We start from the raw sequence: 22,021 nt of genomic DNA, 5'->3' as shown, positions 1-22,021 counted from the left end.
CTTTCAATGCCAACTGAAGCAAGATAGACTACACAAGCTATCACTGAGTACTTCATGCACTGCAACTTCATCGTGTTGTTTCTTGAGTTAGCTATTTATTAAGAGTCACTGGATTAGAGCATCTTGCATGTGATTATCTATAAATGATATGTAGTTGCTTGGAACATTTTGTGAAGTCACAGCAATCTTTATTGACAGTGCATCTATTAATTTGGTGCAATATTTTACAGCCAACAAGAGGATTTTTGTGCATCTGAATTCAATGCAAAGGGCCTAAACCTCAAGCCTTAGTTCTCTAGAAATCTGACATGAGAAATAGCAACAGAAAATGAAATATTTTCCTCATTTTCTGATTATTTCCATGGCCCCTGAATGCCTATGAATAAGCTGTGCCACACCACCTGACACAAGAAAAATAGCCATACAGGAAGCTTAATATTTGCTGTAACCTCAGTTTCCTGGAGCTGGAGCGCTCCCTTAAATAATTTACAGCTCCAAATGTGAGATAAGACTATCTCCAGTTCTGGCTTTGTTGTGTGTCCTGGGTTATTCTAAACCACTTTCTGCAAGGGACATCCATCATTGCAGAGCCAGTTTTACCTTCATCACACGTAGACATCTGAGAGACAGCAACCGGAAAGAATGCCAGAACTGGAGATAGTCTGATGTCATTTTAATGATTGTAAATTATTGAAAGAATACCACAGGCAGAGTCCCAGTCATTTGGAAGTGTTTGCTAAAATGTCTAAGAGGTCTTGAGTGACAGTCTCTACTACACAGATGCAATGCAAATAATGTTAATGACTTTCATTTGGGAGGGCAGACAAAAATTTCCAACTCTATGCCTCAGGACTGTCGATGCAAAAACGAGAAACTCCACTCAGGAATGACTTCATCAGTTCTTCCTACATTCCAGTAGCATTCATAAGATAAATGGTATTAAAAGCAAAAAACCACCCCGCTTTATTTAAACACAGTTTATCAAGGACCCCGACTTTTACCCACTCCATTCAACATACTAACTTCAGCTGACATCACTAGTATCTAGCATCAGCATTTACTGGAGTCCAGCAGGCAGAGAAGTTCCAGAAGCTGCCAAAACTGTTTTGTTACATCTAGAAAGAAAGCAAGAAGGGAATAATTATGAGGACAGTAAGAACTGTTGTGATAGATTTGGATATGAAACTGCGCTGGCAGCTGTGACCCTAGACTGAGCTTGGTGATGGGCAGTGGGGAGCTTCCTAACCCAGAGGATAAGAAGGTAGAGGAGCACCACAAAGAGCAGCAAGCTGACCTCTTGCCTCAGGAAGTGAAATGCTTGGACTGTGATCTTTTCAACTGCCTTCTCCAAAGGGAAATTTTAAAGACAGTGCAGTAACTGAAAAGACACTTGCAATGTCAAGAAGTGCTTTCTACGCAGTATTACAAACTCTCACCACCGATTACAGCATGTGTCTTCTCTGCCACACAGGCATTATCTCATCTCTTTAAAAGACGGGGAGATTCAGTCACAGAGAGGTCATATCCAAAGTCACATACAGAGCTGGGAATTAGGACCCATCAAGTTGCACCATGGCAATGTAAGACATGGTATCTGTTGACTTCACAGTGGGAAGCCAGCATAAAAAAAAAAAAATTACCTACTGTCATTTGAGGCATTTTCCACTTCCACACATCTGCTCAGGGCATTATATATTAGCTCCAGGTCCCCAAACCATGAGAAACGGCAGGCTTCCTGCACGGCTGCTTTGGTTGTGTTCCTCATTTCAGGCCATTGTTCCAGACTGTATCTTTTGTTTGGGCCTTGGCAGGCAGAAAGACAGAGAATGCTAATGAATGTCTTCGCAGCGAGCACAATATGAGAGGCATCTCATTTTCATTTTCTTTCCTGTAAGTCTTGAGTTTTAAACTCAAGCTATGCAATCAAAAGGAAATTCCCTGTAAAATGATGGGCTGCCCCCTTTGTGCAGGTAGTTGAAAGACACTGGATAAGCCACTTCTCAGGCAAACTCACACAGACTTAAATGTTAGAGAGAAGTTGTTAGAGAGCAACAGACATGCATTTTATTGTTGCAGAATAGAAACTCTTGGATATTTATTGGTGAAAATAGGAAATTCCTCTTCTAAAATCTAGACCTCAAGTACTGTCCATACTTAAGAGATTTGATGGAGGTGATTGTGTTGCTCCAAAATTGGTAGGAGAAGCTGGCATCATCTGAACAACACCTCTGGCTTCTGGTTGTTTCACCTGAATTTTTACCTCAAGAATCATGCTTGATTTCCCAGCTTCTGGAAAGGTTCCTGGTTGTGGTTGTTAGCAGCACCCTCAGAACCCTGCTTATCCCTAACCTGTAAAGGTAGAGAGTCTCTTGTATATGTGTGCATATATTTCATCTGGCATTGCACAGAAGTAAGATTATCCTGCACTGATCATGCTTGTCTAGTGTAGCAGAACTCCTGCTTTTCTGGAAATGCAGCCAGGAGTTTGATGCCTCATTAAAACATCTCCCCCAATTTCTGGCCCTCTGCTGGCTGAGATTTTCCAAAAGTGTGCAAAGAATGGTTTTGACTTTGAGCAGGCAGTGTTGAGCATCCGCAGCCACCACCACCTCCCAGGGAGCGCCTGCCTGTTTGACAGTTTTGAAAACCATTAAGTCATTAAGCTACTATTTAAATAAGGAGCAAGAACCTAATTTTAGGTGCCTGTATTTGAAATTTGTATCTGCTCATTGGCATCACTTCAAAACTCCTCAAATTAGGGACAGAACAGGTCTTCCTCAATCCTGACTTTGTATATTAGCTCCTATAGTCTTGACCATCTCCTTTTGGTTCCTTTCCTTCTGGGAGTTGTCTGTGCCCACTTCTTTTCTGAGATTTAAAAATTAAATAAACATCTTGGTAATTTGCATTTATGTGTAGATAGTCTATATGTATGTGTGCACACATATGCTTGCATGTGTGCATGCCTTAATTGAAATACTTTAAAAAGCTTTACTGTATCTTAATATCTATTGTATATCATCAGTGGAAGTTTTCACTGTGTTCACAGAAAGGTGTGTGTGTGTGTCTGTGTGTGTGTGTATGAGAGAGAAAGAAAGAGCAAGAGAGACAGACGGAGAGAGGGAGAGAGAGTGCACCAGGAATTATCTATGCATAAAGAAATTAAAAGAGAATATTTTTCCAGAGCAATTGAAGCCCATCTCCTGAACAATGACGACAGCTCCTCATTTTCGACAACAATAGAGGGCACGTAGGAGTCAGCTCATTAGAATATCTGTGGCTCTTTTCTGTTCTCTCTGCATTAAGCCCCCATAATGTCAGTTGTCACTTATTAATGACAATTAACTAGTAATCAGCAGTGAGACTCTTCGAGGTGGTCCTTGCCTGACAGGTGAAGAAAGAGAACATTGCGTAGTGCCATGCAGTGACATGGAACCTTCAAAGGGAGCACGGCATTTCCATAAATTATTTCAGAAAGAAATTTTCTTTTAGACATTCTCTTTAAAGCATTAGGATCTTTAACCCTAGAAGGACTATACGGTTGCAGCTGTCCTCCCTCCCCCCTCCCCTTATCACTAGTATTGGATAAAATTGGAAGGCAGCCTGATCTGTCATGTAACCCAATTCCCATCTGGGGCTGGAATAGCTATCAACCCACTCTGCTGAAACTATAAATACCTTCCCTTGATACTCAACCTTAAGTGCTCACTTAAAATGATGCCCAGATATCAATAGTGAAGTTGCCAAGTGCAAGCAGCTAGGTGGATGGCCAGTAGAGACTGCAGTACATCTATTATAAAGACTCTAAAAATTAAATTACTCACTAGCACTCAATTTATGTACATGCATAGCCTATGAAATTGCACCTTCTTCTCCCTATTTCTGATGGCTTTTACACCCCCTTCTTATGCCTTGTCTTAAATATGGTGGTGGCTACTGTTAGTATGTGTTTTTACAGAAACCAGCATACCCAGGCCCTTGGACTCTGATTGTTATTATAATACAAATTCGATGTAGTTATTGCTCTTAGAAACACTGAAGTGGGAAAAAAAACAACCAGCAGCAATAAAACAACCATTAAGTTTTCCCCATGCAAAGCTTTCCTCTCTGCTCCTCTCACCATCATATGCAACAACAGCAAGAGCCCTCATGATCATACTTCACTCAAACTCTTTGCTCAGGCTTCCATCCTTATCTTTCCTCCTTCTCTCTGACCCTCCAGCTTTTGAATAGACAAGCCTGTGCAGTCTTTACATTAAATATTTCAGCTGTCCACTACAAAACCCTGAGACAAATTCAGCCTCATTCCATGTTTTTTGCAGGAGGTCAGAGAGGTTCCCAAACATCACTGAGGCATGCTCATATCTCCCAGCACAGAGCCCCTTTGAGCTTTACCTTGCTAGGTCTCCTTTTGTCTCCTAACAGGCAAACAGGCCTCCCAGCCTTTCCCTTTTCATCTCTCTCAGTCTCAGCTTTGAAAATCTCTGACATCTGCTCTTGCTAATAGCAATTATTCTTCTATTATTCCTTTTCCCCACCTTGTCCTTCTCACAGTAAATGTCCAAGCTCCAATTCTTTTTTTGTGCTGCTTTTACCCATCTGATGGCTGCTGATCATTAGACTCCATTCTTAGTCATTCCTAAGTTCTATTTCTTCTTTGCACTTTTACAGACTCCCAGTTGTCAAAGCACACTTAAAAATGTGAAATGTGACACTCACCAACCCCCAAAACTTGGGTGGAGGATATCCCTGCACAATGTTAAGTCTAGACCTGTTGCCTTTTTTAGAGCAAAGCTATCTAATTTTTCACTTATCCCGCCACAGAAAAGTGGTGACAAGAAATAACAGTTAATGCTAAATGCTACAAACTTTAGCAAGGTAGCACTTTAGAGACAGCAAATAACACAACCTTCCCTTGAACATAAAGACACACAGTGCTGTACAGTGCCTCCCAGAACCACACTTTATCATCAGGCTACACACTCACTGCTACTACGTGTAATTATTAATACAGCCTGCCCACTGCAAACATGCTGAGTGCATTTGACCTTGGACTATGAAGTAATGTACCAGTTGTGGGCAGTGTCTGAGCCTGCAAGTGTTTTTTAGAGACAGTATTTGCACATTAATAAACTTAAAGCTTGTTTACTGACAGAATTTTCCAGTTAAACCATTACAGTTACACCGGTAGCATTACACAGTTTCCCTGCCACAGCAGCCCTGGGCAGATTTTCTTATTAGAGAATAAAAGTGGCTTTTCCCAGTTTGACTTAAATTGCTTTTAAGGTACTTTGGTCTAAATTGAGCAAAAAAAACCCTCCAGAATGAAAATGCCTCAGGAGTGACTTAGACCAGTCACTTACCAATGAGAAAAGCTATTAATGAATCTCACATCCTACCTACAGTGGGTCTAGTTTCACCTGGAAATGAGATGAACAGAAGTGATCTACTACACAACATTTTCACCTTTGTAAGTACTAAGAAAGTAGATGTCAAAGACCCTGAAGGCAAAGGGCAGCATTTTCAGGTGCCACTCCTTGTATTGCCATACATAGTGGGTTAAACTTGAGTGAAGAGACATACAAATGAAACATTTCTGAAAACATAAAACTTTCCTCCAAGTCCACCCTCCAACTTCATGAAGAGCAATACTTACTTGCAGAGCCACTCTGCCAGTCTTCCTTGCTACGCTGGAGGCTGGGCAGGGAGTGTGGAGAAGATGATGTTCTTGACACTAAACCTGTAGCAGTGCTTCCATGACAACAAAGATGTTACATGTTGGAACCGTGCAGTGATAAACTAAGCCTAGCCAGGACTTGAAGAAGGCAGTTAGTTTTGACAGAACACTGCTCCTCAGAAACGCTCAGGTTAAACCCCAGTTTCTTTGCATGTCCCAATACACTGTGCAGTTCCTGAGCAAAAGAGGAACAATGGCAGAAATCTTTTTTTCCCAGCTGGGTTTCCCTGCCAGAGACTATCTTCAAGAGTTTACAGCAATGTAAAAATGTAAAAAATGTAAAATGTAAAAAATGTAAAAAAAACCACTAGCTACAGAATGGGGCAAATGGCATCTGATCCAATCTGCCTGTCTGTATCTGAGTACATTGGCCATTGCCAAGACAAAGCAACTTATCCTGCCATTCAAAAATACAACACCTTGTATTTTTAAGTAATTCACCAGGACTGATATTTGATCTCATCACTGCATAGTCTTGACTATCCAAACCTCACTGAAAGAGAAGTCAAGTGGTGAATGGATTCTGACCCACGGTGAACACAATATGATACAACGAAACTGAAGTTCCAGCTGGCAGGTTAATACATTTTGCCAAACTGATTTAGCACCTACCAGCCCACTAGTGAACTTATTTGAAAGAAACTGCTTGCTCTTAGCTATTGCATCTTCCATCTCAGATCATATAGCACAGAACTCAACTACTTGTGATGATAACCCTTCTGGGGAGTAAGGAACTGTGCCCAAGAGCATGCTCTAGTGGCTACACCTCTAGCTGCTGGTCATGAGCTTTGGGCACTATTTCTGACTACCTGAGTTGTAGCATGCTGCTTTCCAGATTCCACCATCATGGGTACCATTTCTGGGTAGGAAACACAGGTACCATTCCAGTTTAGTGGTTTATGACAAGCTCTAATACCAACTTCAGTTTGTACACACTGTTAAAGAGGTGGCTTTGGACAAGTTGTCATGCGTACCAAGAGAGGTGACTTCCACCTGCATGACCCTGAAGATTGGCCTGTATTTGCCTAATGTGTCCCACCAGCCTCTAAGATTTCATAGTGTACGCTGTTCTGAGCAAATAAATCAGCTCTGGACTCCTAGAAGAGCAGATGGGTTGCAGGCAACCAGACTCCAACCTTCCTTCCTCAAGTGACCATGTGGCATTTAACCACAGGTGTCTTACATCTGACAAGTCTGGTCAGGAACCTGTCAGGCTTTCACCTGCAACTTCAGACAATGCTGACACAAACACTCTGGACTGAAATACACCATGCTCTCACTATATTAAATTGGTTCAGATTTATGCTGTAGTGCTGGTCAACACATTGTTCCCTGAACACTTTAGTCTGAGAAATGCTTCTTTAAAAAGAACTAATAATTTTAACAATTAATTTTCCCTGAATGTTTTACATTAAGACATTTATTCAGAAGTAAAAACCATTCAAATTCTGACAACCTGAGTATAACTAGTCAAATTTAATTTTATTTTCCACAGGGAAGGGAAAAAAACCCAGGTAACAACTAGAGTAGTTAGGATAAATCTTACTAGATACATTTTGACTGTGCTGTCCGTAATTCAGCATAGCACTGGACAGCACTGTAGAGGTGTTTAAAAATAAGGGCTCTTCACAACAGAGTAACTTGAGCTTTTCATTCCCAGTGGGAAGGTCTACAGCTTTTATAATCACTGCATATTCTAATATTGGTTGTCTGAAAATAACTAGGTCTACTAGCCATATATCATCATATTTGCAGTCCTGACATCCTGGTGCTATTCTAAAATCAGTTTTGCTGCATCACCAGTCGAAAACCAAAGTTAATGAAGATGTGGGATAGAGAAGCACATTTCATAAATTATACTAATCTGCATCATCTTAGACTTGTAAAATGTTCTCCCTTTTTTACAATACATCCAGTTTCGGATATTGTTATTTTTCACTTAGCTATGATATCACCTTCTACTTAGAATAGCATCTTTCCCAAAATGTGGTCTCTCCACCTACCTGTGGGATGAAGCTGAGTACACACAGTGATGAAGAGAAACTAGTCAAAGCCACATGAAACATTACGAGAAGAAACTTGATCAGAAGAGTGGGGAAAACAAAAATTTAGAAGAATCATACTATAGAGATTAGTATCTGACCAGTAAATCTGGGTTAGTATTCTGTTCTCACAGACCAAAAAGGACCCTGCTTTTAAATTTCAGTGAACAGATGGCGAAATCCCACTTCCTGCTACTTTCATGCTGGGAGAGTAACTCAATACTGCATCAGCCAGAAGACCAACACCTACAGAGCTGCAAGAACACTCCACATGGAAACTGGCCTCTCCTTGGAGGGCTCCTAACCAGGACCCCTGCCATATTATTTAAAGAATGTCACACACTCAAATCTGAGATGGCTTTGGAAAATGCAAGCAAAAGCCGATGCACTGTGCCTTGATTAGTCTAACACAAAAGAATATGTATATTTTATGCATTCATGCTTAATTGCAATTGCCTTTTAGTGGCTTCCATGAAAAGGACAGATTATATTTGGTATCATTATTACTCATGTAACCATCTAGACAAAGTTACGTTGCAGAAGACATTAGTGAATAACCCACAAAATGCTATTAAAAAAAAAAAAAAGTTATTTCATTCAGGACTAATGTCATCAGTACACAGATCTCCCAAATTTCCAGTGGTTTGCATCAGCTTTGAAACAGCAACATACAAAAATGCTCTGAAGCAGAAATCAAACCCAGTGAAAATAAGCAAACCAAGATCATCTGCTCTGAGAACAGATACAAGCAAAGGTGTGAAAATAAGCAATGTAATGCTGAAAAAAATTAGCTTTATACATCTCTGAAAAGAATCAGACACACTGGATTTTGCATATATCACAAAACAGGTGTACAGGCTTCCACAGGCTATTATGGGGTTTAAAGATCTTAGGTTTCTTTTTTTCAAGATCAATCCTGAAAGGCTACGTGGTCTTTTCCATCTAATAGCCTTAGAAGCTACTCATAGAAGAGCACAAACTTACTTTTGTTGCAATCCTATCAAAATAAAGAAGAAATAAACTTGGAAAAAAATTCTGGGAAAATCAATAACTCTGCTTTTAACTCTGCAATTTCTTTTTTAAAAACAAATTTCTTCTGAAATACAATATTCAAACAAAAGTGGCAAAAATCTAAATAAAAAAGATCGTACTGTCACTGTACTTCATTTTCTTATGCAGGTGAACCGTCAGAGCCCTCCAATTTTCATCTACTCCATAATTCAGTCATAGAAAGTGTTACATCAGCATAGTCACCAGGTAAAGCTGCTGGTTTATTCTAAATGGACTTTCTTCAGACAGTGGCACAGATGATGAGTGATTGTCCAATTCTGAAGCTATCAGAACTGAACGGATTTAGCAATGTCATAAACACCTCTCGAGGGAGTCACCTGGTGTTGAGAACTCACTTTACATGCCATGTTTCAAAATCAGTTTTAATGGATTTACATTAGATTCAAACCTACTTTAGAGCTATTATTTCTCCCTTTCAACCTTTTCACACACTACTGCAATGTACTACAGCACATTTTATAATCACATATTTGCAGGCCTGTGGGAAAGTAAACAAAACTTCAAAGGGTTATTATTTAAGGACTTTCTATTATGGCCATAGGCCTGACTGTTTTTCTTCCTCACCACCCCTTGGGCCCAAAGCACATAATCATCCAGTAATTGAACTGAAATGTCTAAATGACTAGATCCCCTGAAGGACACAGGTAGTTAGCAGTGAAGAAAGTAAGGGACATTTTAAAAAACCCTCATGGCACTTTCCTGCACTACTTAAAAACACTGTGTAAATGTAACTGACCTGGACCTGATAGGCTTTTACACAGAACACAACAGTGCACGGATATTTCTGGAGTTGTAGCTAAAGTAAAGATTAAATGTTGAGCCATGCTGTATTTGGAGGCAAAGATCTTACATTTAAATTACTTTCAGAAGAACTGAAAAGAAGAAATAGAAATATACACATGTACACAGAAGTATATATAACACAGTAGTATCACTAATACCACATGAAAGCAAACCCCTCTAGGTCGTCATATTTAATAGCCCATCCAAAAAGTGTAATGGATAGCAGATCGCAGGCTTTCATACACTGTAACTGTCAAAGCACTCAGGAGATAGAGAAGTGAAGGCTCTGACAGCTCTCTTTTACATTCTAAATGACATCTGCATTCAACAGAACAGAAATAAAGATTAAGGGAAACACCTGATATGATAGCACTCAGCTTACCTCAAAATGCAATATTTAAAAAGTACAGAGAAACATAGGTCTGCCTCCTTGTACTGTAAGTAAAAACTGGTGTCAAAGCCTCTGAGGTCTTCACAGCTGCCAGAAAGGCGGCACCGCAGCAGCCAACACACTGCAGGGGCAGGAGCCACAGCGTCTGACTGAGGAACTGTTGAAACCAAAAGGTGCTTCACCAGAGAAGGGAGGGAGGAGACAGCCTTTGAGGGCACACTGAAAATGGCTACGGGTACAGTCACATGGCATAAGGAAATTAACTCGGCCCAAACCTTCGCAGCCCCTCCTGTAGCCCGGCGAGGAGCAGAATGCCCCTCGCTGCTCTGTCTCTGTACCTTTTGCAGTGAGTACCTGCCGCAGATCTCTTCTAAGAGGTTACCAGCTCCACGGCTTCGAGCGAGTCACGTCAGCACACGGATCACGAGAAATTATTTCAAATAGATTTCCGCCGGTTGATTGTATAAACGATGCCTCTTATAGCTGGAATAACACCTCAAAGGCAATATAATGACGACATGACAATGTATGTAAATCAAGAACTGCATGTGGGTTTATTTTACACTTGAGAAAACAGTGGATTTAATTGTGTGAACCAAAATGTACTGTACAATATTAATGATAAAACATCAAAATGTATAATTCATAGTGCATTGCTTGCTTTATTTTTATTTATTTAATTTTTTTGTCAGATAGTTCCTTTAAGTACATGCATCTGGAAAGATGCAGGTGCCAGTAAAATTCCTCTATTTATATCAAGCTGCAGGAACTAAATTTTATTCAAAAAGTGTGGTTTTACATTATATACACAGAAATCGAATATAAAATGACAATATAAAAAGTTAAAAGAGAAAGCATACAGCCAGAAGGTACAAAGAAAGTTGAACAGTTTAAAATGGTACGATATGTAACATGTATTTTTTAAGCTGATGCTGGCAATTTACAAGGAACAGAATCCAACATTTGCCCCATTTTTTTTTTTTTTGTTTTCATTTACCAATGCAGCACACTATAGAAAGGTCAGCTTGTACCAAAGCTTAACATTTGTAAATAACTATAAACTGCAGTATTTTACAGAAAAAGAAAATAAAGGAAAGAAAACAGCATTTTTACATTTGTTTTAAATAACAACTTGCATACTTTTTTTTTCTTTTGCCAAAAAGTGGCAATTCTCAGCATCCAGAGGGTTTGGGCATAGTGGCAACTTGGTTTGCTTTTTTTTAATTATTATTTAACTTATACAGTTGTGGCTTCCTAACACCCTTGAGTACTACACAGCTCTCCTTCTTCCAAGGACTGCATGCACAATATCTTCACAAACCAGTTCTGCATTAAAAAAAAAAAAAAAAAAAAAAAAAAAAAAAGGAAGCTCATTCATTAAAAAAAAAGTCCTGCTTCTGACACAGCTCTTATTTGAATTAAATGCCTTTAAGCCTTTTGTTTTGTTTTGCTTTTCCTTATTTACTTACTTAGTCACTGGGAAAGGCACAGAAATGCTATTACAGTTCTCAGAGGGTTAAAACTTGACACTACCAGGTTCTGTGACCTTTATTGTCATGGCAACTTTGTAATTTTAGGATGTCTCTTTATCATTGTTCTTTGTGTCTTTCTTTACGGCTAAATTAATGTCTCTCAATAGTGTCTCCCACTATATTCTACAAAAGATAGCTTAACATCAAGGACAGATGTTGAAAATAAAGGTCAGACTTTGACTCACAAAAAATAAAAACAGAAACAAAAAAATAACCATGCACAGAACAGACAAAGAGCATATAAATATAACTACAAAATAAGTGTAAGAAAAACCAAGGTCCAGATAGGCAGTTCAGCAACAAAAGTAAGACTGATTTCAGAGGCTCAGGTCAGGCCTAGTGCAGTACTATGAAGAAGTTTAGTGCAATGTTCCTGTGGTCACTTGCATACCTGGCTGCTTACCTGGACGCTATTGTTTTTCTAACTCAGTTACATAGATCAGATGGTCCTCTGGGGACTTGCCATGTGTTTTACTAAGGTGCAGTTTGACTGCATGCTTGCTTGCAAAAGTTCGGTTACAGAGCTTACACTGGAATGTGGAGCCTAAGTCCTCCTCGGCAATTCCAAGTGAGCCCAAAGTCTTGTTTGTGAGGACTTTTGAAACATTCTGCTGTTCTTGAATCTGATTAAGTGGCAACTTTGACAGATCCTTCAAACTAAACCCTAGGTGTGTCTCTAAGTGACTTATGTATGTAGAAGCAGTCCTGAACTGAGAGGCACAATCATTGCAAAAGAAAACAGGATGTCCTGTGTCCAAGTTCTTTAAAAATTTAGTTCCACCTGTCCTCCTTAACTGATACTTCACATTGGCCAGCCAGTGGCTAATTGTGGTCATGGAAAGACCAGTAAACTTAGAGATGTGTACCCGCTCTTGTGGACCTAGGTCCGACATAATGTATTTGCCTTCGGGAGTCTCCCTCAAGCTGGAAGCAAACTGGGCTTGAAGGATCAGAAGATGCTGAGGGTTCCAGTTGGACTGCCTGCCCTTCCTCTTGTGTACTGGTGACAGTTCATCCAGAGCTTCCTCAAAACTGCTCCCATCAGCATCAGACTTCTCTGACACGGTAGAGGGGGTTGAAGACTTGGGTGTCAAACGCCCCGTGAGGTTCTTCACCATATCGGAAATATCCAGCAGGGCACTCTCCCTCAGAGGGGACGAGGCAGAGTCAGCCACGCTGGAAACAAGAGGCTTGTTTTTGGACTTAGTTAAATCAATAGGTTGATCGCTGTTCTCATAGTAATACCGGTCAATAGCATCAGCCTGCTTGACTGGAGTGGTTGGGTAAATGGGTTTGTCCAACATGCTGTTACTAATTTTGTACAGCATGGCCAAAGGGTCCAGAGAGGGGCTTACCGGCTTAGAAATTTTGCCTAAGTGGGTATTCATAATGGACTGTAAAGCGCTCAATGGATTAATGAAGGATGGCTCAGGTGAATGATCTGTGATAATTCCTAAATTGTTACAGCCATTTGCAACCTTTGTTTTAAGTGGCTCTGTACCATTTGGCGTATGTGCTTCCGCTGGACTATCCTTTTTGACCTTTTGAACTTCGGACTCAGAGCTCTTCTTTGGCTGCTGTTTGTTATTTATTTCTTCTGCTTTTGGGAAGTCCTTGTTTTCTTTAGCAGCAGGTGACATGGGTTTAACTGGAGAACTCTTCTCCTTCTCCAAAGGCTTCTCTTCCTTCTTCACGTTGATTTTACCTGTAACTTTCTCAACTAGTTCCTCCATAGCAGATACATTGCTCTTGTGAGGTGGGGGTGTGAGATTGCCTGGGGAATGGATGAGTGCGTTGTGTTCTGACGACAGTGATTTCACACTGCTTGCGTAGGATGGCTGCATTTGAACGCTCTGCACCGCGGGCTGAAGGGGTTTGACTGTTCCCGGGAGCTGGTAAGCTGCATGAATACTGGGATATCCTCCCCAGGAAGGGGCACCGTTCTGGGCTTTGCTGATGGCTGTTGTCACTGTGTTCTCCAGGGATTTCAATATGTCTATTCCGCCTTTAGGACTATCATCTAGGTCCTCCTCTCTGAGGTATTGATACAAAGTTGTTGGCTCAAATTTCTCTGTAGAGTCCTCACTCTCTTCCTTAATCTTTTTCTCTGTTTCAGTGACCACCAGCTTTTCCTTCTCTAGGTCCTTCTTTTCCTCCGAGTTCGTGGAGCCCGCTGGGGAATCGGGCTGCTTTTTAATGTTGGAGGCTGGTAGCCTTGTGTGGGTGGTGGGTGGAAGAGGTATAGACTGTATTTTCTCCTCCACCACTGGGTCCAACACTAGCTGTTTGCCTTTTTTGGAAGCAGAATTGGTCACCTTCAAGAAATGACCGGTGACCATCATGTGAGCAGTGAGCTGCTGCAAAGTATCATGGGAACTGCCACATTCCATGCATTTCAGTATTTGGGCTTTGCGTGCCTCAAACTGCCAAGTGTAGCTAGCACCATTTTGATAGCCATAGCGGTTGTTCGGAGTCACGTAGGGGTTGGCAGTTTTCTGATCCTTTGCAGACTCACCCAGTGAAGCTTCTGCCGTGATCCCCGTTGGCTCAGGTGAACAAGGCGAAGCCAAGTCCTGAAGTGCTCGCTTTTTGGTAGAAGGGACCAATTTGGTGATGGCTGGTACTGGCTCCTTCAGAGGCACTTTCTGGTAATGCTTGGTTTTTATCATATGGACACTGAGGTCTTGCAAAGACTCAAACGAATGCCCACAGTACATGCACTTCAGCACTTTCTGGGCATCCTCTTTGCCTTCCATTTCCATAAGTGATCTTTTCCTAGGCTTTGACCACCGCTTGGTCTTATCAGCTTCTTTATCTCTGTTGTCATCACGGTAATGTCCAGTTTCATTCATGTGCACCGTTAGCTCCACCAGCGTGTCGTAGGCTGCACTGCAGTCTTTGCATCGGAACTTGCTGGCTCCGGTGAACACAGACCCATAGAGTTTATTGTTTTGCCGGTAAAGCTGTACTGTGCTGAAGAGACTCGGCTCTGGGAGAAGTCCATACGATGAGGTCTGCTGCAGGGTTTTAGCTAGCGCAGCTTGGTGCCAGTCGTAACCTGAGCCACCGCTGTTACTAGTACTGTTACTAGTACTACTGGTGGTCGTACTGGTACTGGTGTTGGTACTGGTAGTACAAGTACTCTGGGAATTGGCATTGGCGTCAGTACTGGTCATGTTTTCATTCTGGCTGATTCCGTTGTTGCTGGTGGTTGGATTGGATTTCTTTAAGTCCAAAGCTAAACTGGACCAGCAAGTCTCTGAAAGCAAATTTGCATACACAGCTTTTATTTGTGCCAAGCTGTCCTGTGGATAGGAAACATTGTCTGTGCACTGAGGATCCTCTTTCTCTTCTTTAGAGGAAGTGCTTTTGAAATGGGCCAGCTGATCGCTGTTTTCACTAAACGGCGAACCATAGCCTGCATCCTGATTAGTTGCAGTGCTGACTGGGGAGTTCTGGTAGCTTTGAGCCTCTTTGATCTCCGCTTCTTCATTGCACAAATACTCATTCTCCTGGATGTCCAGAGACAGCCCATCATCTTCCACGCTGTCTTCATCTATTTCTGCTGCTTTCAATTCTTCCTCAGGAACATATGCTAAAATACAGGAGGGGAGATGGGGGGAAACAAGACAATGTTATTGAACATGCACATTTAACATGGCTCTCCTGCACTAAAAACAGTAACCATAAAGACAAATTTTGAAGATACATCCAAAACCCGAACTCACCATCACTCACACAACTCCTCCCATGAATCCACATACTCTGTCATGGTTACAGTTTGATATCAGTGATACTGAAGAATAAACTTTGACTTCAGCAGTAAAATATGTGCCAGGACCACAGTAAATATCATAATATCAAAACTAAAATCAAACAAAGAGCCTACTAAACTAGTTTTTATCAACTTAATAAACGGCCTGGTATTGAGCGATATTTACTGCACTACATATGTATGTGTAACGCATTGCAGCTGACCTGCATCCCTCAGACCATGACACTCAGAATCACTGACTTGATCAACTCTATCTTGTCAGTTCTGTCTGTTCTTGCAAACTGGCTTTAGCTACAGCTTCAGGGGCCATTTCTGTGTCACTGACACCTGACTCTAACGAAGCCATACAGGGCAAGAGTGTCAGGTCAGCTGTTCGCAGGGTCTCCTGGTGTCTGGCTGTACCGTGTCCATCTGAGAGCAGAACAGCTTTCACTTTTTGAAAGGTGAAAAGAGAAGTAAGACTGCTTTCTGAAATGGGTAGGATGTAGTTTGCCTCCTTTTATGATCTGTTGTAGGTCCTGCATTTACCATTTTGAAAAAAGCAATCAGAAACTAAAAGTAAATGCTAGAGATTAATTTTGTAAAGCAACAAACAAAAACCTTGAAATCTCCAATGCAGCTCACTTATTGGCTTATGGAAAATATAAAACTTTGCTATTGCATTGCTATCTGTGGAACTATATGATCTCACCAAACTATGTGTTTATCTATATCAAACTATTTGTTAAACTAGCAAATGTGATATTCATGAGCAGATGGCCATTACATCAAAACACATTTACTCCAAGAGCTCAATTCACAGAAGTGACTTACATGTACCTAAGTGATAAATGTACACTTTCATTGCAAAGCAGAAAACATAGTTTTACACATTTCCCTCCAGTTCTGTAAAAGAAGCTTAAAAAACTCACAATGCTAATGGAATGTAGATCATTTATAAGAATGTGAAGGTAGAAAACATGGATTATGAACAATTTTCAGTAACTGAATAAAAAAGTGCCTCCTTGTCAGGTGAACTTTGCAGCAAGTGATGCTGAAATGTGTCCTGTGTCCTTTCATGGTACAATACTGAAAGAAAGCCAGAAAAGAGGCACTTCTGCTCCTATGTGGTATGAAGAAAATATGTATTATCATGTTAACAAAGCTGAGGTCTTCTTCAACTGGGAAGAGCATAAGTACAAGTCAAGCTTCTTTTTGTACACAGTTCCTAACATATTCTGAAATGTCTTTTCTGAAAAATAAAAAGAATCTTCTTTCATTGTAATATGAATACTCTTTGAAACACATTATGGTCAGTACTGCATTATGTGTTCACCTTTGCAATTCAGTCTTAATGCAGCCCCTAAATGCTTCAGCCTGATCTTTTCAGATGAAGTAGGAAAATACCTAGTAGTGAGGTTGTACTGAACCTTAAGATGCCCATTGCATTTTTCACCTGTCCCCTAAATGTCAATATTTTCACACGATAATTTGACCTTTTAGTTTTTTTAAAAAGTTCTAATCAGGGCCCAAACAAATAAATCAGCCTCAAGTGTTTTGTAGTATGTTTATCAGGACAGGTGAGTATCAAGCACAATAAAACTGAGAAATAATCCTGGAGTCAGAGGCCAGGAAGATGCCAGAAAAGCATTGTAGAACCAGATGAAAATATTCTCCAACAGGCATTCTGTTCATAAAATGAAGAATAGAATGCAGAAGTAGTAAGGGAATTCAGAAGATAGTCAGCCTCCCTGTCTTGAAGCAATGCTGCTGCTGGAACACTCTGCAGGTATTTGAGCATGGTAGAACCGCTGCAGTTCTGAACTCTAGGCACACAAGTAGAATTCACTCCCACGGCTGCAGTCTAGGATCTCTTAGATCTCTCATTCAACACACCTGTTTACAGCAATTTATAATGGCAAAAGACAATACAGTTTTAAGTTTCAGAAAAGTGAAAAACTGTTGAAGAAGAATACGGTTGCTAATTTTGAAATTATTTTTAAATAGAAAATAAACCCCTCTGAGACCTAAAATGCACAACAACGGGCAGTTACCATCTGGCAATTTTTATTTAAAACAAAACAAAACAAAACAAAAAAACCACAAACAAAACAAGTACAAGCTAACAACTTAAAGGACACACATTTTAAGTTTTTATGAGCAGCTTTCTTCTCACTAAATCACAGTGCAACTATGCCACTTTTCTCTAATTTTCACGTCCCAATATTTTTAATAACTCGGTTCAAAAAAACTGTTTAAAATGCTGGTTGTTCCTAAGGTTGATACAGCATTTTGTAAGGATCCATATTAATTATTTGCTTATATCCATTTACTTAATTCTAAATAGCATAAATACATATTTTTATAATTGCTATATAATTGCTACATGCTATAACCATCTATATATATATCTGCTTAAGTAAAAACTCTAATGATCCACTGCCATGTCTTTTATTTTTCTTTATTTACTTATGACGGCATTTTCTCTATTCTCAGACTTTTGCACTGTATTCTAAAAATAAAAAGGAGATAAACCACACGACAAACATTAAAACTACATGTTAGGTCCATGTTAAACTGACAAAGGAAAGAAACCAAGTGTCAGGGTGAAATACCCATCTTTTACTTACTTTTCCTACTCTTTGGTTTTGCTGAGACTACTACACGATTTAGTTCACTCCCTTACCAACATATACTGCAATATAAGGGTTAAGAATGTACAAATATGATTTTCTACTATTTCAGAATTTGAGCCAGTTCTAAAATAACCCTGAATTTGTATGATATGCACACCCACATGTCTGTACATGCATTTAAAGTCACAAAGAAATAATGCTTCTTAACAAAAAAGAGAGTAATTTATCTGTAATGTTTAATTTCTATCATTTCAATAAAAAATAGTCTATTTAACTCCTCTGGTTATCATAGGATACAGACAATACCTGTTCATTCAAGACTACTAATGCTTATGAGATGAATAGCAGCACACTCAACATATGGTATTTTGCAAGGTCAGTGCAATTCTCTGACTGAAAAGGTTTCTGTAAGAGCTAACACAGAAGCAAACAAAAGGAAGAATGTTAATGTCTAAAAACATGTATGTTTTACTAAAATTCTCACAGAAATTTGACAAATAAATAAAATTCAGTATTTTAAACACAGAAAAAAAATGTTCCTTTATAATTACTTGCAGAGAGAAGTAATATATTCTACCTTAAATAAAAGCATGAGATGTTCAGATTCTAAATTACAAAAAGCAGATCAACAGACAGATTTCAGACAACATATCTTTCTGTGACCGAGCAACTCTCAGCAATCTTCTCCAGACATTCCTGCATCTGCAAAGATACTGTTGGTTTACACATGTCCCAAAATCACACAAAAATATCAAGAGCAGATATAAGCAATTATCCTCCTCAACAATAACTATGTTCAAAGCAGAAGAAATTACAGATCATAGCATCAGCTTTTCTCTTCCTTCTCATTTGTATCTGGACAGACTGAGGCAAATGCAAGGTGTAAAAGGGAAAAACCTTCAAATTCTAGACAACTAAAAATTAGGGGGAACATTTTGTATTTCTTTTCTTCCTATTAAATCTTGCTATTACTTTTTTTTTTGTCTATAAAATGTGCCTTCTGGATGCCAATGCTTCCCCATAGATACACTGTCATCTTTGAGCAGTGTTAAAAGCTGTGCATTCTAATCCAAGTGGACATGAGATGCTATATATTGTACATGTGAGTAGCACAGCACATTGTGTTTGCTTCAGTGAGAATATTTACACTATAAATACACATCCATTGTTTGAAAAAGCAGACAGAGATCTGAAACGTAAGGATGTGGTTAAAAATACAAATATTCTCATATAAAACCTTTCCACAACCTTGGAACTATGTTTTTGAAGGAATCTGTCTCTACAGAGGTATTCTTTTCCATTCAAAAAGGGATTCAACATTGAATAAATAATTTTGAAAGGCACCAAAAATAATAATTGTATTTGGTTTTAGTAGTCTACAAAATTAAATGCAGTAAGCTCTTCAAGACCCAATTTTAAATCCTCCAAATAAATAAATTTATTCAGAAGAAACTCCTAAGCAGTGAAGGTCACAGTTCAGAAAAGGAATTGAATACTGAAATAATTTTCACTGAAATACCTATTTCATCGTTTTGACAAATAGGGATAGGTTTAGGTCTAAAATTCTTCACTAAATCAGAGCCTACTCTGTAACTAAACAATAGTGGCACAATGTGAGTGTTCACCATTCTTCAACAGATGTATTGCCACAGCTTCTAATATTTACACAGCCAACAGGGGACAGCAGCTGTAGAAGTTTTCACAGCCCACACTGTCACCTTGCACAAACTGTACTCCAGGCTGGGGGTGATTTCCACTGCACACAAGAACACATTTCATATCTTAGGAAAAAAAAAAGTACAGATAGAAAAGACAATCTATAGCCACACATCTCCCTCATTACGGAAAAACAAGAGGCAGATGAAAAAACCCAAATCATTTACAGACATGTTTCCAGAATACAGAGTCATGAGAGCATTACAGAAGAATCCAACATCTCACATTGTGAGAGTTTAACACGCCTGCTGGAAGATTTGTGAATCTTCTGTATTAGTATATACAAATGTTCATACAAAATTCTGGCACAGATGCTACAAATCTGTGTGCATGTGTGTGTGTCTGTATTACGATGTCACTACGGTGGAAAAATATGGCTTAGTTATGACAATGGCTAAGGAGCAGCAGAGAATATGAGACAACCAGATAACCTTACTACAGAGGTTTGTGCTTTCATTTCTAATTGCAGCAAAATGGGGGGCAAAATACTAGAACTGCCTACCTTCTAATCCTAATGCAATGGGTCTGAAAAGTAGATAAGGTACTGTAACAAGAACAACCTCCGTGCTTCTAGCAGGTTGAATGATAACCCTTAAAGGCACCCCATTAAAAGCCAACAAAAAAAAAAAATTTCACCTCTTTCTCTTCTCTCCTCTATACCCTTAAAATGAATGCTGCAAATTATTAGCCAATGCTGGCAATTGGAGAACGAAGCAGCTTGCATGTGGGTATATTTTCACAGTGATTCTAATCTGAGAAATTTACTTGCTCTTCCCCTTCTATCTGATAAACTATACATTCAAGCGTTCTCATTAGTGTTCGGATCACCAAAGAGAGCTAGAGATGAATCAGTCCATCCACCCCTCCTCTCCCTGCTCTGTCGAGATTATTTCATTGAAATGTTCATTTTCATCCCTGCTGGCAACATTAGAATGGAAGTATTTAACCTGTTTCCATTACTTATACAAATTACCATTATGGGGTAGGACAGATGTTAGAATCATGCCACATAACTGACTTCCATACATTCTTTACGGGGAGGATAAGAAGAAGGAAAGCTGTTAGATCATATTATCCAGTCTCAATAATGTTCTCTCTCCTCCCAGATTCATTAACTTCCAACATCAACGTTTCCCTTTCTTTCTGTGTGAAAATGCTCCGTCTCCTTGAGCTCATTTAATTTGGAGCAGGAAATCTTTGTCAGAAATAATTTTTTGATCAGGTGCTCTAACTAAGGGGCGAAGGGGGGCTGGGAAAAGAATAAAGAAAAGGGGGGGGAAAACCCAACACCTTGTCGAAAATGTTATTTCTCTAACATGGATGATGAAAGAGAAGTCAGTTAAGATGCTGGTACTCAAAGATGGCTGTCACTTCAGATAGGGGATGGCACGACTCACCTAGACAGGTGACGCTTTGGTGGAGAAAAGGCTTGCTGCATTATTGAGAGCACCAAAGATCAGGATGACAAAGACTGTAGGCCCAGGGTGCCTGGGGCTCCTAGAGAAGTGACTTCAGCAGGCACATGGATTTCAGCCTCCATTTGCATCGCTAACTAATAGTGAAGTACAACCCAAAAGTTCGGTGATTAAAAGGCAAGCACACGCTTACAGACGGCAAACAACCCAGTCACCATCAGCACTAACTTTCAATTCATTTTGAAAGAACATGGGAAAAGCTCAAGGTGTTAAAGGGAAAAAGAAAAAAAAGAAAGAAAAAAAAAAAAAAAAAGAGAGAGAAAGATTTTATTATTAATTACTTATTCAAAACGCTTTCCTGTTCAACTCCCTGTTTTCCTGCTGAATTATCTTCCTGCCCACCCCTTTAATGCTTGCTTAAGGCTTTGTGATTTTGCCATCCCAGAATATATCCTTGCACTCTGACATAGCTGAGAATCACTGCAAAACGCATCAAATTTGCCAGCCCTTCTCACATGAACAGGTTTGCAAGAGAAAGTTTCACCTCCAAGTGCAAACAGCAAACATGATTCTTACAATATTCAAGGCAAAATGCTGCCGAAGATCGACATGAAAACCCTGATAGTCTGAATTCCCTGACTGTGGTGGCCAGATCACTGGCAGGGATTCTGGGGCTTTGCTTTGTCTCAGCTTTTCCATCATTCAGCACTGTTTCATATGTACACAACGGCAGAGAGGAAGGAGTAAGGAAAACCCCAAACAAACAAATAAGCAAGCAACCACTTGGTAGAGACAGCAGACAGAGACATCACCAGGCCAGAAATATACTGGACCCTGGGAAGAAGAGAGAAGCACTGTGATAATGTATGAAAACACAGATTTCCCAGGCAGGTTATAACAGGGCAGCTGCCTGTAGTTCAAAGACAAGGAGAACTAGAGCAGTC

General features: G+C 39.8%; 1 protein-coding gene across 1 annotated transcript in view; it reads right to left on the bottom strand.

Moving 5' to 3' along the window:
* Nucleotides 1-10,555: 10,555 nt before the first annotated feature.
* TSHZ1 (teashirt zinc finger homeobox 1) overlaps nucleotides 10,556-22,021 on the bottom strand; it is a 54,979-nt gene continuing 43,513 nt past the window's right edge. The window contains exon 2 of the mRNA XM_063397586.1: nucleotides 10,556-15,151. Coding sequence (XP_063253656.1) covers nucleotides 11,967-15,151 — 3,185 coding nt within the window. The 3' untranslated portion in view covers nucleotides 10,556-11,966. The remainder of the gene's footprint in view (nucleotides 15,152-22,021) is intronic.

Source organism: Prinia subflava, chromosome 1 (assembly GCF_021018805.1).
Source record: "Prinia subflava isolate CZ2003 ecotype Zambia chromosome 1, Cam_Psub_1.2, whole genome shotgun sequence".
In the NCBI taxonomy this organism is placed as follows: Eukaryota; Metazoa; Chordata; class Aves; order Passeriformes; family Cisticolidae; genus Prinia; species Prinia subflava.
This window is presented reverse-complemented; position numbering and strand designations above follow the sequence as displayed.